General features: G+C 42.2%; 1 protein-coding gene across 1 annotated transcript in view; it reads left to right on the forward strand.

Moving 5' to 3' along the window:
• The window catches only part of CRYL1 (crystallin lambda 1), a 134,349-nt gene that overhangs the window by 46,131 nt on the left and 70,713 nt on the right, over positions 1 to 17,505 (forward strand). The window contains exon 5 of the mRNA XM_085869836.1: positions 6,745 to 6,852. Within this exon, the coding sequence (XP_085725962.1) occupies positions 6,745 to 6,852 (108 nt within the window). The remainder of the gene's footprint in view (positions 1 to 6,744; positions 6,853 to 17,505) is intronic.

Consider the following 17,505-nt stretch of genomic DNA (forward strand, 5'->3'; position numbering starts at 1 on the left):
CAGACGGAAGCCACTCCTGATAAAAAGGTACATGACAGCACACGTGGAGTTTGCAAAAAGGCACGTGAAAGACTCTGAGTCCATGAGGCAACAGATTATGTGGTCTGATGAGACGAAAATTAAATTCTGACCTGAATGCTAAGCACTACATTTAGTGGAAACTGAGCACAGCTCATCATTCATCGAACACCATCGCTACTATGAAGCATAGTGGTGGCAGTATCATGCTATGGGGATGCTTTTCAGCGGCAGGGACTGGGAGACTTGTAACGATAGAGGGAACAATGAATGGGGCCAAATATGGGCAAATCCTTGAGAACCTGCTTCAGAGTGCAAAAGACCTTTGAGGGCTGTGAAGATTTACATTCCAAGAGGACAATGACCTCAAGCATACAACCTTGACTGGAATGGAATGGCTTCAGAACAAGAATGTGAAAGTCCAAACTCTCTGCCTATGGCATCCAAGGGCAACTCCACACATGGCTTACTGACTTCCTCTACTCTCATAGCCAACGTGTGGCACCCAACGGAATCCTTTCATCTCCTCTCCCTGTCAAGGCTGGAGTGCCCCAAGGCAGTGTTCTGGTCCAGTCAAATTCCTGATCTTCATCGATGATCTCTCTGACTCTCGAGAAAAATCCCCTTTATCGATTTGCTGATGACTCCACTCTCTGCCATGACATCCCTCATCTTTCAGACAGGCAGGCGATTGTTTCTTTCCTCTCTTCAGACCTTGAAAACACCACAAGCTGGTGAAACACTTGGAATATATCTTTCAATCCTGATAAATCTCACACTCTCACAATCTCTCATTGAAAGGACCGTCTGGCAACCTCCATTCCCCTCGCCCCACCCACCCCACTCCATCTACTTTCTCAACAATTCTCTTGAGGTTCAGTCTTTCAAATTCATGGGTCTCGCTATCAGCCATGATCTTTCCTGGCCAAACCCCATTTCATCCTTTGCCTCAAAAGATAGTCGCCAGCTGGGCATCCTCCATCGTACAAAGTCCTCCCTTGGCACACCTAAACTCCTGTCCACCCACAAGACCTTCAACCGCAGCTTGATGAGTACTGCTCTCCCCTCTGGGTTTGGTCCCTTGCCTCACATCTTGCTTAACTTGACGTCATGGAAACCAAGACTTTTAAGATTACTAGTGAACCCATTGGACCAAATTTTTATTGGTTTTCATGGCCTTGTTGCATAACTGCCTGCTGAACTGCTTGAGCATTAGCTTGCCTTTCACCAAGGCCATATGTGCTTTGGCCAGGGTGGGGATTACACATTATTAATATTGCCAAATGATAGTACTATTATTATTGTTGTTCATATTAATCATAGAGCGAAATGGAGACGGTTGATCCGCTGTGGCGACCCCAAACGGGAGCGAGCCGAAAGAAGAAGAAGATATTAATTAATGTATGCTTCGTTTCAATGTTATCGTTCTCTTTCTTATTTATTTAGTAATGAGAATGCCATGTCACCGAAGGACCTATTAAGCTGCTGTATACACCTTAACATGGCGTGCGTTTATAACGTGGGAATTCTTTTGCTTTCTTTGTCGTTAATTAGCCAAATCAACTCAGGAGATTATGATGATCCTTTTGGTGTATCACACTCCACATCAAAAGCTCCAGTAGAAGTCCACCAAAAACATGACACACACACACACACACACACACACACACACACACACACACACACACACACACACACACACACACACACACACACACACACACACACACACACACACACACACACACACACACACACACACACACACACACCTCATACCTCATCCATTTATAGTATATTGGAATCTCCCACGATGAAGCTCAGTCTATGGGCTTATCATGTCGCGTAAACAGGTCGGTGTTCTCTCTGTCTTCCACCGCCTCCTTTATGGTCTTGCACCCTCTGCTTTTTCCGTCATTTGTTCCCCACAGGTCTCTGCAGGGCTCACACGGTCCACCATAAACTTCCTTCTGGTAAAACTACCTAAATCCAGCATCACTGCTCACCTCCACTCATTTGTTCCTCTTTTTTTTCCCACCTGGGAATCAACTTCCACATTCTCTTCAATCTCATTCCTCCCTCCAGGTGTTCAAGACAGCTGTTCATCATCATCTCATATCATCCCAATCCAAAACCATGATCTTTTATATCCTTGTTAACCCCACACGAATCCCTCCTCCTTCCAATTTTCCAGTTTTCCCTCCTTAGAGTTTCCTTCTTATCCATCTTGTCCACCCCATGTATCCTCTGTACCCATCTTGTCCACCCCATGCATGCGTGTTTTGCGTCCTGCTTTTGTCTGTTATGTCCTAATCCGTTCAGTGTACTTGCTCTTCCATGAGCCTTGACTATATACAAAAAAGTACATGGAAGTAGCACACAAACAACAACCACAGCCAAAACAGGATGGAAGACTGCTGGCCTAATAAAGGCAAGATCACAACATTTTTGATGTGAGGGATATCTGGGTCCCAAAACCAATACATCTGAAAAAATACAGATGTAGTGAGGTTTTCATTTTGAAATGGTTCTGTAGAAACTTTAAAAAGGAACTTTAAGGATTGATATCCTTGTCCCTGGAAGAGTGCAGGCATCTGTTCACTGGTCTTTTCCCACTAAATTTCACCCTTCTTTACAAGGTGAAAAAAATATCTCCTGGAGTGGTTACATGATCGATTTTCATCAGGAACTCAACTGGTCATTCTTTAGATACAGAACACAAAGAAAATTCGCACTGCTCATGTTAATACCTGGCACCACCTTCCCCATCACATGGAGTTTTACCATGATGTGATCCAAAGAAGTGCCATGCTACATGTTTGGATACCAGTGTCTTCTGTAGTTTGTGACATCAGTAAGTAGTGTCTTGGACCTCTACTGTGCGCTGCATCCATTTGAAAACTGAATCGGGTGCTGTGACTAAAGTCCTCAGATGTTGAGAAAATTGGACACTGCTGTCTGTATGAAGTGGTGAACTCCATTAGCATCATACTGCAGGTCATCTGTACTGACAACAAAGTTTTATCTTAAAAGGTGTCACTGACTTGGAAAATGACACAAGAATATTATGGTTCATGTTCATGCTGGATGGTGCAACTCCTCATATTGTGCGAATTGTCCTTCACTTTTTCCTTCAAATCTTTGAAAATCACATCATTTCTCTCAAGTTCTCAGATAAACACAACAGGGCAAATAAAGAAATTGTGGCAGACTTAAATCGATGCGTTTCCTTTATATGGGGTCATTACGAGCCTGTCTGCTACGATACCGTGCCTTAGTGGGACCACCAGGCCAGTCAATATGCCCTGCTCATCGGTGACATTCATCTGTTCTCAAATAACCACCGAGTGCAGTCGTGAGGTATAGGCACAGCCTTTGCTAGGTGTGTGATAGCGATCAGAACCAACCAAGTTCATTCCAAGACAATGTGGCTTTTAAAGTGTATTGAAGGATCATAGGGCGGGAATACAAAATCATACAAAACAGTAATACTGTAACTCGAACGCCACTCAGCAGAGTGCTTAACTCTGCCAGGCCGAACGGTTTACGTTTTGTATCCCACTGATTGGCCGGATCTGGATCCGGACCTTAACCAAAATCTAAGCTTGTTTTTGTCACAACTTTTTGAGATATCGTACTGTATATTGTTCTTGGCCCCATCTCTCAATGGTGAAGAATCACTGAGGAAATTAAAAAAAAACTCTTATCCAGATCCAGATCTTCACCAAAATCGAAGCAATTCTTGCTTGGCAGACACCCAACCTGTCCACCAAATTTCATATGAATCCGTCCATAACTTTTTGAGATATCATGCTATATATAATTTTTGGCACTGAGACTCAATGATGAAGAATCATTTTTAAAATTCCAGTATTGTTAAAGTGATAACCAAAGTGAGAAAGTTAAAGTATAAAAGTGATAACTACAATCCAAAGGAAGCCTCAAGAAATCATTCCCACAACATTATTGTTGCTTTCTACATATTCTTGCTTATAATTCATGGACCGGTGTGTGTGTGTGTGTGTGTGTGTGTGTGTGTGTGTGTGTGTGTGTGTGTGTGTGTGTGTGTGTGTGTGTGTGTGTGTGTGTGTGTGTGTGTGTGTGTGTGTGTGTGTGTGTGTGTGTTTGTCGCACTACTCCTCCTACAGTTCTGGCCCAATTACATTCAGACTTGCCCAAAGGATCAGCATGAGCCCAATGAATGTGTAGGGGTGTTTTTATCTTTGCCGGTGGTCTTGGGGAGGTGAGAGTGGGGGTGGGGTAATGCAAATTCTCTTTGTAAATGTGTATTGTGTTGCGCCGCCTCCATCTGGGGGAGGGTATTACAAGGCCCCACCATTTACAGTACAGTATTCCTGTCCCCACGTTTTCCAGTGCAGTGAGGTGTTTTAAATTATAAGCAGTAGGTATGTTTTTGCTTCATGCACGTGACCCGGGTTATTTTTTTTGCCTATACAAAACTGTCAGTTGCCTACACACCGCCCAAATAAAGGTATGCGTCAGAGGAACTTCTTCTTCTTCTTCTTCTTCTTCTTCTTCTTCTTCTTCTTCTTCTTCTTCTTCTTCTTCTTCTTCTTCTTCTTCTTCTTCTTCTTCTTCTTCTTCTTCTTCTTCTTCTTCTTCTTCTTCTTCTTCTTCTTCTTCTTCTTCTTCTTCTTCTTCTTCTTCTTCTTCTTCTTCTTCTTCTTCTTCTTCTTCTTCTTCTTCTTCTTCTTCTTCTTCTTCTTCTTCTTCTTCTTCTTCTTCTTCTTCTTCTTCTTCTTCTTCTTCTTCTTCTTCTTCTTCTTCTTCTTCTTCTTCTTCTTCTTCTTCTTCTTCTTCTTCTTCTTCTTCTTCTTCTTCTTCTTCTTCTTCTTCTTCTTCTTCTTCTTCTTCTTCTTCTTCTTCTTCTTCTTCTTCTTCTTCTTCTTCTTCTTCTTCTTCTTCTTCTTCTTCTTCTTCTTCTTCTTCTTCTTCTTCTTCTTCTTCTTCTTCTTCTTCTTCTTCTTCTTCTTCTTCTTCTTCTTCTTCTTCTTCTTCTTCTTCTTCTTCTTCTTCTTCTTCTTCTTCTTCTTCTTCTTCTTCTTCTTCTTCTTCTTCTTCTTCTTCTTCTTCTTCTTCTTCTTCTTCTTCTTCTTCTTCTTCTTCTTCTTCTTCTTCTTCTTCTTCTTCTTCTTCTTCTTCTTCTTCTTCTTCTTCTTCTTCTTCTTCTTCTTCTTCTTCTTCTTCTTCTTCTTCTTCTTCTTCTTCTTCTTCTTCTTCTTCTTCTTCTTCTTCTTCTTCTTCTTCTTCTTCTTCTTCTTCTTCTTCTTCTTCTTCTTCTTCTTCTTCTTCTTCTTCTTCTTCTTCTTCTTCTTCTTCTTCTTCTTCTTCTTCTTCTTCTTCTTCTTCTTCTTCTTCTTCTTCTTCTTCTTCTTCTTCTTCTTCTTCTTCTTCTTCTTCTTCTTCTTCTTCTTCTTCTTCTTCTTCTTCTTCTTCTTCTTCTTCTTCTTCTTCTTCTTCTTCTTCTTCTTCTTCTTCTTCTTCTTCTTCTTCTTCTTCTTCTTCTTCTTCTTCTTCTTCTTCTTCTTCTTCTTCTTCTTCTTCTTCTTCTTCTTCTTCTTCTTCTTCTTCTTCTTCTTCTTCTTCTTCTTCTTCTTCTTCTTCTTCTTCTTCTTCTTCTTCTTCTTCTTCTTCTTCTTCTTCTTCTTCTTCTTCTTCTTCTTCTTCTTCTTCTTCTTCTTCTTCTTCTTCTTCTTCTTCTTCTTCTTCTTCTTCTTCTTCTTCTTCTTCTTCTTCTTCTTCTTCTTCTTCTTCTTCTTCTTCTTCTTCTTCTTCTTCTTCTTCTTCTTCTTCTTCTTCTTCTTCTTCTTCTTCTTCTTCTTCTTCTTCTTCTTCTTCTTCTTCTTCTTCTTCTTCTTCTTCTTCTTCTTCTTCTTCTTCTTCTTCTTCTTCTTCTTCTTCTTCTTCTTCTTCTTCTTCTTCTTCTTCTTCTTCTTCTTCTTCTTCTTCTTCTTCTTCTTCTTCTTCTTCTTCTTCTTCTTCTTCTTCTTCTTCTTCTTCTTCTTCTTCTTCTTCTTCTTCTTCTTCTTCTTCTTCTTCTTCTTCTTCTTCTTCTTCTTCTCCTCCTCCAGTGCCAGGTCACTATCATTTTGTTGGGGCACGACAATACCGTTGATGCTGTGCCCCTGTACCAGTACACTGGCACTCATTTTGCCGACCTTGGAAGGATGACAGGCTGAGTCAACCGCACCTGGTGTTAGTTCAGCGCAGTGTGACCACTCCTCATTTTCATAAATGCCAAGGTGAGCCAATGAAAAAAGCCAAGAATTCACAAGGTTTCGGAAAAGCGATGATAATAGAAAACCTATACGCCAAGAAAACCTATAGAAAACCAAGACGCCAAGGTGAACAACGAATAGCCAAGATCTTGTGAAAAAAGCCAAGGAGTGGTCACACTGGTTCAGCGGCCAACAGAGCTCGAACTACGGACCCTAAGATCCCAAGCCAGCCACCCCAACCACTAAGCCAACACCAGGCTTAAAATAATGTGTTGCATGCTTGGAACAAGACCACCCATCGGGTCCATAGGGCACTCTGTTAGTAATGAATGTATTCAAATTACATTTTACAATACAGAAATTTGTGGGGTACCCTTTATTATTGATGATTTCTGATCACACACAGAGGCCTTTTTGTAAAATCGAAACTTTTGGAAATATTTTATGATCTCATGACAATGCCACTTGTGCAATGATGTTGTTTCAGTGGCATTATTGGTCGAAGTTGGAGTATGCTGTTCACTGCAGCTGGCTTCTCCGTTTCTCTTCAGGACTCTAACCCAGAACAGCTCACTCGTGCCCTTTCTTACATCAGGTATATGAAGGTTTATCAGCTGGTCTTATCAGTTTCTGTATTGTCATGTTTACTGATTTTGTGTTTGTGACTTTAATTTGGCATTTTCCATCTCCAACTTCATGTCTATATTCTCAGTTCTTTTTTATTTTCATTGTATCTATATTTGTATTTCATTTAATCCATACGATCGGTTATTTTAAAGTTCTATGATTATAAATCTGACCACCAGACAAAATTAAACTCTCCTTAACATCCCTTGTGTTTTTTAAAAAACAGCTTCTGCAACAAGCTTTATATCGGAATTGAGAAAGTTTTAAGGCTGAGATAAAACTTTAAAGTTTATCTCGTTGTTGAAAATAGAGGCACAAAACATCTTTTTACCTTCCAAATGTGATACAAAAGTTCTTTCCATTTAAATTTAGACTGATAGGAAACAGAATTGTATGAATTCCCCAAAAATCTCAAAGTTTTTACCCATATTCCAATGCAGTAAACCCTCCAATATCTCAGGAGTTGGTTTCCTGGAAAATGCCATGATAGTTAAAACCGCGATCGTGGAAACCAAGCGCCAATGGGAAGAGGGCAGTTCGGTTCCTGGACTTCGAGAAAATATCGAGGAAGAACGACAGTCGCCAGAAATAAACATATTACAATTGAAATAAACATGAAAATAAAATAAATACGATGTAAATTAAACAACAACACAAGACTTTTACCTTTTTATATTTAGTACAAAACAGCGAGGTAGGTGAGAGTAAATATATTACGTACTCGTTCGTACTGTGCTCTGTCATAAATAGAAAACACAAGACTTCGCTCAGAGATTATGATGATGCTGCTGGAGGGGAGAGGGTGGAGGTTAGAAAGATGTGGATATAGAACTTGTGATGGCTGTTGGATCATCGGGAGCACGACAAAGTCGCCTGCTGCATTGCCACAGAGAAGAAGGGTAAAACGATCCTGCTTGGACAGGAAGGTACGAGATGGCATTCTCTTCCAAAACCAGGCACAACAAATCCCGCCCATATTAGGCATAAAGTTATTTTGGGGATCAAATTTAAATTTGGTACATCCTTAACCTGAATGTTGATTATAAGGAATATTTTAGTCTTAGTTTAAAGTCAATTAAACCATTTTTGACGAAGTTATGACCGTAAAATGATTTTGACCTTTCATGGCCACGTAAGGTCAAAGGTCATGGTGTCAAATGAAAGCCAATAAAGGACTTGATATATGTCTTCCATAGTAAACACGCATATTCCTAACCTTTTTTGATTTATAATGGAAAATATATAATTTTGACCGATGACATCATAATGCTTGAATGTGATAACTTGTTTAAATCACGGGTACTTGAAACTTGTAAATTATGTTAGTCTAGAGCTGGCCGCGTATGTCTGTAGAGTGTAGATATGGCCTGTATAATTAATATTTATTATCCATCTACCCACACCTATCAAACATGTGTATAATATATCAAATTAACATAATTTACAAGTTTCAAGTACCCGTGGTTTAAATAGTGCGTGGTGCAATTGATAATAAACATCAGACTACATCATACAATAAGACAAACAAACATGTTTTTTTTACATTTTATTCATCTTAAAAAATCCCCCAAATAGAGTCTTTGATAATACCATGTGGGCAAACGGATTTGTCCAAGCCTCTTTTGAATAGTATTGTTATATATTTAGAGATAGAGACATGGAAGAGCAGAAGTGAAACGTGGTGAACATCATTATATCGATCAACTAGAAGGAATGCTTCAGAAAAAATATCATTTTAAAATGCCATTTATTATGAAGGATAATTATGGTGTGTTGCACATCCCGAAAAACAAAACATGACGAGTTGCGTTATGATGTTATCATGAAAACATATCACTGACGTTAGCTGAGTTCGCATTGTTTATGATACCAGTTGCTAGGTGTCGGGATGAGGGACACCATATGTGTGCCGATACCAAAATATTGTACATAAAACACAAATTAAAACGACAACATATACTTCATAAGGTTGCAAATACACTATGACAATACTTAACATGGAGTTTGATAAATGATCATACCGGATGGTGCTCTCGCTGATACATTTCAGTTACAATGAACAGAAAAATTCCTTGCAATAAAGTTGAATAATTTATCAATAATTCGATTTGTGAATGTAATGGATGTTCGTTGTTCTCATTGGTAATCACCAGAATGTGCATACACAGTGAATTACAGAGGCAGGTGCATAAACAGAATAATTGAAAAGGCAAACAAAACAATAAACATTATGATTGGTTACATATAATAAGCACCATCAGGAAGATGGACTTAAAACGTGGTATGAATGAAAATGCGAACTCAGCTAACGTCAGTGATAAGTTTCAAGAAATGTCGTCAAATCGTATAATTAGTAAACACCATTATCAAGGTCATTAAAAAGGGATAATAAACGTTCAATATAGACATATATCCGTGTGTCAGGTCAGGTTAGATCTGTGACCTGCTACAGGTACCATGTAAACCTGTACTAACCTGTTCCATGGTCGGGTTGGCGAATAAACCGTCTCCCCCACCAGGTTTTCTGGTGAGGAGGGTGTTTGGATATGGACACCCAGCAGGATTAAAAACAAAACCTGTCAAAGGGCGGAGGAGCTCCTTGTGAGCCAACGGCCATCCATATCTAGTGCCCAACTGTGTCTGTGGACGTCCTCCTGCAGTTGGGTTACCTTTTTATTAGGAGGTTGGTGGCAGGGTTTGCACTCCGGCCACCGTAAAACCCTTCATTACGCAAAAAAAATCTGAAAACCCACTCCCTGGGAGTACCTCCTGTGCAGCTTCCCTTCGCAGGGCAGCTCTCCGGATGACGGGATTGGGGCAAAGCCTTCGGGACCCCCAATCTTTGATGATAGGAGGGAAACCACGGGGTAACATCCCTGGGTCAGATTGCGGAAGAGTGTGTCGGAGTGGTGCTGAGGTGTCGTCCACCAGACGGCGGTCTCCTTGGGTTAACCTGAGGCGGTCCCTTCGGGTGGGTGCCTGGAATGTCCTATCCCTAAGAGTGGATGATCACCTGTCTCTGTTATCATCTGAGCTCAAGCGTTTGGGCATCGGGATTGCAGCTTTCTCTGAGGTTCAGAGACCGGATTGCGGCGAGATAATGGTGGGTGGTTACACCTACTATTTGTCTGGTCGCTCTGAAGGTTACCATACCCAATGAGTTGCTGAAGCTGTGTGCAATAAGCTGACCCCAATGATAATTGAGGTAACACCGGTCAACGAGCGTATTATGAGATTAAGGATTCGTCACTCCTTAGGTGTCATTTCCCTGGTCTCTGTTTATGCTCCGACTGAGGCGAGTGATCTCACCGTGAAGGATGCATTCTACGCCACACTCGAGTCTGTGGTTGATCAGTGCCCCAGACGAGATACACTTCTAGTCTTGGGGGATTTCAATGCATCGACTGGAACTGATAGGGATGGTTATGCAGTGTGTGTTGGTCCCCATGGGTCAGGAACTATGAACCAGAATAGCACTAAGTTCCTTGACTTTGCAAGAAGTCATGGACTTAGGGTGGCTGGTTGATGGTTTCAGCGCCCACAAGCTCATCGCTGGACTTGGTATTCCAACGCTGGCGGTGCGGCAAAGGAGATTGACTATGTCCACATTGACGGTCGCTGGAGGATGATCCAGAACTGCAGGGTCTACCGGAGTGCTCAGTTCCTCAATACTGACCACAGGCTTGTTGTAGCAACTCTAAAGCTGCACCTTAAATCCTGGAGAATGGTACCATCCCAGCCTAGGCTGGATGTTGGCAAGCTCAGGGATGAGAGAGTAGCTGAGGAGTTTGCGAACAGGCTGAGTGGACACTTGGGGGGATCTGGGTGCTTTGGGGGGTCCTGAAGAGTTGTGGAGTGCCTTCAAGACCACCATCCTTGATGTTGCCGGTGGATGTTTTGGAACTCACCGCAGGGCAAAGAAGAATTTTGTCTCTCAAGGGACACTGGATACCATTGACCAGAGTCGCAGGGCCAGGCTGAATGGCAGAGCTGAGCTGTTCAGGGAGGTGAGGCGTAAAACTGTACGTGCACTGAGGGTGGACAAGGAGGCCTATGTGTGAGGAATCTGTGAGGGGGTAGAGCATCACCTGTGGACAGGTGATTCTCGTCCCGCTTACAGGGGAATTCGCGCATTGCGTTCATCCAAGCCCATCCCTCGGAGCACTGCAGTTAGAGCAGAGAGTGGTAGGCTCTTCACAGAGGAGTCTGAAGTGAAGGCCCACTGGGCCGGTTACTTTGAGCAGTTATACCAGGCTGATCCCCCAGCTGTCGAGTTGGACGTCAAGGGTGTTACAATCCCTGTTGCTGACCCTGAAATCAACTGTGGTCCACCTTCGCTTGTGGAAACACGGGCTGCGGTGAACCGGTTGAAACGGGGCAAAGCTCCAGGGATCTGTGTCATCCATGCTGAACTTCTCAAGGCTGGTGGAAATGCTGCACTCGTGTCGTTGCATGCAGTTTTGTGCTCTGCCTGGAACACAGGCATCATCCCAACTGACTGGAAGAGGGGCCTTGTTGTTCCTCTCTGGAAAGGGAAGGGTGATCGCCAAGACTGCAACAACTACCGAGGGGTGACGCTGCTCTCAGTGCCGGGCAAGGTCTTTGCTCGGATAATTCTTGATAGGGTTCGCCACCATCTGCTTGAGCACCAGCGTCCAGAGCAGTCAGGCTTTACACCAAAGAGGTCAACGATTGACCATATCCTTGCACTTCGTGTCCTCACCGAACGCAGATGAGAGTTTCGGCAGGGGCTGCTTGCAGCCTATGTTGATCTCTGTAAAGCGTTCGATTCAGTAAATCGGGATGTCCTGAAGAGGATTCTTGGTCTTCGTGGGGTGCCACCAAAACTGATCGATCTGATGTCTGAACTCTACTCTGGTACTGAGAGTGCTGTGAAGTGTGGTGGTACCATGTCTGACTTATTTCCAGTTGTTACTGGAGTTGGTCAGGGGTGTGTACTGGCCCCTACACTTTTCAGCACTTGTATGGACTGGATTTTAGGGAGGATGTCGGAGAGATCAAGCTGCGGTGCATCGTTTGGGAATGTCAAGATCTCGGACCTTGATTTTGCAGATGATGCAGTCATCTTTGTGGAGACTTTAGATATCCTTTTGGGGGCCCTCGAGGTGCTGAATGAGGAGTCGGAGCCGCTGGGATTACGGGTTTCTTGGGTCAAAACTAAGATCCAGGCTTCGGTGACATCTTGGATGCTGCTGTCCTGTCTGTGTCTGTTTGTGGTGAGGATGTTGAGGTCCTTACCTTGGCAGTGATATTTATGTCTCTGCTGGCTGTTAGTCAGAGGTCAATAGACGTCTGGGTCGGGCCTGGGGAGTCATAGATTCACTGGATCATGGGGTGTGGCGCTGCCGGTACCTGTGCGGGAGGACGAAAGTCGAGTCTTCAGGTGCTTGGTACTTCCAGTCTTGCTCTATGGATGCGAGACTTGGACTCTGACCAAGGATCTGACACGGAGACTTAATTCCTTTGGTACCAGGTCTCTTCAGAGAATCCTTGGCTATCGCTGGTTGGATTTTGTGTCCAACGAGCGGTTGCTGAGAGAGACTCGGATGAGATTTGTTACCTGCATAGTCCGTGAGCGTCAGTTGCGGCTGTATGGACATGTGGCTCGTTTTCCTGATGCTGATCCTGTTAACCAGATTCTCTCAGCGGGGGAGTCTCGTGAGTGGAGGAGGCCAGTCGGCCAACCATGTGCCTCCTGGTTGCAGCAGGTTGACCATCATCTCAAGGAGATGGGATGGGCCTGGCATCTGCCTGGGGGATGGCCAGACGGAGGCCCCTGGAGTACCGGCGGAAAGTGGACGCAGCGACTCGCTGTTCTGGCACATGCTCCCATACCTGACCTGATCATTCAGAAGACAGCGCCAAAGAGAAGAAGAAGATCAAGAGAAGACTACCAAGAGAAGCAAGATCTTTATTGGTTTTCCAAGAAGCAAATATACTGCAAGCATCAATGTGAATAAGAGAAGAAGCGGCTAAATATATAGTAAGAAAAGCCACTCAAGAGAATACAACGGAAGCAGTCAAGAGTATTGAAAGAGACTTAGTCAAAGACCCAGAAGTCTTTCCAGCAATAACCTGGACAATTGCCATGGCCAGAATACAAAATGAATATAGGGTTCACTATAAGCTTAGTTTGAAGTAAATTGGATCATTTTTGACGAAGTTATGAGCGAAAAACGATTTTGACCTTTTCGTGACCTTGACCTTGATCTTTTATCCAATTGGACCCAAAAGTTAATGGGGTCGTCCAAGGTTCATTGCCCACCTGTGGATTAAATTTCATCGTGTTTGCAAAAGCCGTTTTGCCGTAAAGTTGTATTTTCGTAAGCATGTTTTAGTTTTAATGGAAAATTTGTAATTTTGACCGATGACTATGACCCCCAAAACTTCGGACCCTACCGATCTTCACAAGTATGTATTTTTCACTCTAGAAATGGTTAGGATTATAAGTGACAAATAGAATAAGGTTCACTATAAGCTGAGTTTGAAGTAAATCAGATCATTTTTGACGAAGTTATGAGCGAAAAACGATTTTGATCTTTTCGTGACCTTGACGTTGACCTTTGATCCAATTGGACCCAAAAGTTAATGGGGTCGTCCAAGGTTCATTGCCCACCTGTGGATTAAATTTCATCGTGTTTGCAAAAGCCTTTTTGCCGTAAAGTTGTATTTTCGTAACCATGTTTTAGTTTTAATGGAAAATTTGTAATTTTGACCGATGACTATGACCCCCAAAACTTCGGACCCTACCGATCTTCACAAGTATGTATTTTTCACTCTAGGAATGGTTAGGATTATAAGTGACAAATAGAATAAGGTTCGCTATAAGCTGAGTTTGAAGTAAATCAGATAATTTTTGACGAAGTTATGAGCGAAAAACGATTTTGATCTTTTTGTGACCTTGACGTTGACCTTTGATCCAATTGGACCCAAAAGTTAAAGGGGTCGTCCAAGGTTCATTGTCCACCTGTGAATTAAATTTCATAGTGTTTGCTAAAGCCGTTTTGCCGTAAAGTTGCTAACAGACAGACAGACAGACAAACAAACAAGCAGTCATAGACTGGTACTTACGAAATCGTCAACTTGACCTCTGACCTTGTCTAATAAAAGCTGTCTCCAGAGAAGGTAGCGACGCAAACCAGAAGTTTCTACGATGATTCTGTACCAAACCATCAAAAATCGTAACGTCGACCGAAGCAAATATCTCCATTTCTCCACGCAATTATTTTATATTATTTTATCAAAGTCATAAAACTGTAATATTCGGCCATCCACCAACAATCTTTACATAATCCGACGGCTCAGTGATTCGGGCATGCGACGATAACCTTTATTGGGATAAAAAAATGACTTTTAAACACCATCTTTATCGAAAACACCGTCAGCGCGCACACGGAAAACCTTTACGTGACTCAACGACGCGTCTGCTCGAGCACACTGCATCACGTGACGACCCGTGACGCGTCGAGTGAAATATTTTTTATACACTCTTAAAACGTCTCCAAAACATCCGATTTTTACCAGAATTTCGACAACCGAGTTTTAAGCGTCCTAAGCGATCGCAAAAACCGAAGACAAAATTAAAATCGAAGTTAAAACGAACTCGTAACGTCGAGCAAAGCAAAAATACTCCATTTCTCCACATGAATTTATGGAATTATGTTTGACCTCACTGTGACCTTGACCTTTGACCGATTTTGAGCAAAATCTAATCAGCGCTCGCCATCACCCTCCTGAATCACGTGGTGTAATTTGACATTGGTAGCTTCCGTTCTCGAGTTATCGTGCCTACAAACAAACAAACAAACACACAAACAAACACACAAACAAACACACAAACAGAAACGGAAGTGATCAATATACTTACGAAATCTTTAGATTTCGTAAGTAACAAACAGACAAATAAACCAATGTCACCCGCAGGGTGACTCGTATCTTGCCAAAAGGTGACCACGTGTGACTTCTTAAAGGTCACACTGAAGTGAACAGAGCTGCTATCCACCGGGAGCGACTCCTTGAGGAATATCTGCCTACAAGAGATTCCGATGAGAATCGTTCTACAGAGTAACCATGAAAAATATGCGTTTGCCTCATAACGTCACCAAATGACATCATAATGTCTCAAGCTTGACATATCTAGAAAGCACTCATCGAGGTGTTCAATTTGAGATACTACATGATATGGTTCCTAAAACTTGAAAATTTGACCTTGGGGTCAAATATGTTTGACCTCAGGCACGAACCATGAAGGTCAAGGCCAATCGCCACCAAAAATTAATCAGCTGAGTGCCAGACCATGAACTATATTCCCATGAAGTTTGAAGACGATCCGATCAAAATTACTCAAAAAATAAGGGTTTCGTCGACTCCCCTGATTTGTGACAAATTGACCTTGACCTTTGACCTTAAAAATTTTATGCGCTGAAAGGGACCTCTATAGGCCTCTGATATGCGAAGTTACAAAAATTTCCAATGATAACTGTGCTCTGCAGAGTGATCGATACGTGATTACAGACAAACAAACAAAAAAACAAACAAAAAAAAACATACAAGCTGACTAACATATCTTGCAAAAACTTCGTTTTGGCAAGATAACAAACTGGATGATTTCAATATCCCGCTCCCTCCCTCCGGGGGGTGGGATAATAATCTCATATCTTCGGTGTTACAAACCTGCTCTGACATAAATCCCTTTGCCTTGATTTGTTCCATGAGCCATGGTTGAACTTGAGCCTTCTGCCCCGGGTGTCTCGAGGAATTGTTGGGAAATCCACAATGGGTTCTCCCATACACCGGTCCACTCAAAGGCATTTTTTTTTTCTGTTTGGTCCTCAATCCAAACATTATGCGCTTTTTGTGTGCTTTCAATATGAGGGTCACGGGACTGGAATGAGCCTTTTGCGTTTTGCGGAGTGGGAACCCTTGCACGGATATTTGACTCAGGTTTACACAGTCAATTCATTGATCCGGTAATGGCGGCCCACAGATGCCGCACTTTCACTTCTTGCCAACATATCTAACAACTCGATTTCTTCGCACAATGTTGGCTGCTCTTAGAGCACCCTTATTCTGGACATTTCCATCTGTCTGTCTGTCTGTCCGCAAAACTTTGGTCAAGCCTCGAGGCTAAACCACTCAACCGATTACAATGAAATGTGGTAGGTAGGACCAATATTTCTGGGAATCATGTGCTTTCGAATATGGGACTCCGGGCTCTAGCAACGGCATAGCAACGGCCCTTTAAAGTGGTCAAAAAATCAAAAAAAAAATCGAAGCTTAGAGTTCTTTGTGCAACCTATCTAGCTCCCTTCATGCCAATTTGCAGCCCTAACAAAAAATATTTGTAGGAGGAGATAGGTTTTGGGCGAGTACATGTCGAACATTTCAGAAACGGTTAATTGCGAATATCTCTAAGAGAAAGAGTCTGATTTTGATGAAACTTGGGTGAAATGTGTACAATGTGGCGAGCATGTACACAAAAATGAATGGTTGCTATGCACACCTCCGTTGCTTAGCAACAGCTAAAATACTTTATCGTACATCGTACACTTATTGTGGACTGTACAAAAAAATCAATACCTCCAAAACTGGATCTCCGAGGGACCTGTTTTGTTTTTGTGCCCAAGGAGAATGTCTTACAGCATCATATAAAAAATATAATCTTTAGCGAAAAGATAAATGGAATTACCAGGGCTGCCATTTGTTAGTCTCTTTGCAAACATGCCTGAAATTTCACAAGGCGGGTTTCTGGGCGCAAACTAAGAGGGCTGTGATAATCGTATTTATTGTGCTAAATTGATTGATAGCATGTATGTGAATATCGGCTAGTCGCGTCGGCCAGCTTTCCATCGAGAGCGAGCAGCCATGTCGCCTACCGGCTTGTCTGTCTGTTAGCACTTTACGGCAAAACGGCTTTAGCAAACACTATGAAATTTAATCCACAGGTGGGCAATGAACCTTGGATGACCCGATTAACTTTTAGGTCCAATTGGATCAAAGGTCAAGGTCACGAAAAGATCAAAATCGTTTTTCGCTCATAACTTCGTCAAAAATGATCTGATTTACTTCAAACTAAGCTTCTAGTGAACCTTATTCTATTTGTCTCTTATAATCCTACCCATTCCTATCGTGAAAAATGCATATTTGTGAAGATCGGTAGGGTCCGAAGTTTTGGGGGTCATGGCCATTGGTCAAAATTACAAATTTTCCATTAAAACTAAAACATGGTTACGAAAATACAACTTTACGGGAAAACGGCTAGCTCAAACACTGTCAAATTGCATCCACAGGTGGGTAATGAACCTCGGACGACCCCATTAACTTTTGGGTCCAATTATGTCAAAGGTCAAGGTCAGGTCACAAAAAGGTCAAAATAGTTTTACACTCATAACTTCGTCAAAAATGGTTTAATTGACTTCAAACTAAGACTAAAATATTCCTTATTCTATTCCTTATAATCAAAATTCAGGTTAAGGATATATCAAATTTAAATTTGATCCCCAAAATAACCTTAAGTGGGCGGAATTTGTTGTGCCTGGCACCACTTGTTAAATTTAGCTTTGTTCCTGTATGCTGTCTGATAACTGCAATTACCAGTGAG

Source organism: Eptatretus burgeri, chromosome 2 (genome assembly GCF_056783735.1).
Source record: "Eptatretus burgeri isolate ZD-2024b chromosome 2, Ebu_testis_v1, whole genome shotgun sequence".
NCBI lineage: Eukaryota > Metazoa > Chordata > Myxini > Myxiniformes > Myxinidae > Eptatretus > Eptatretus burgeri.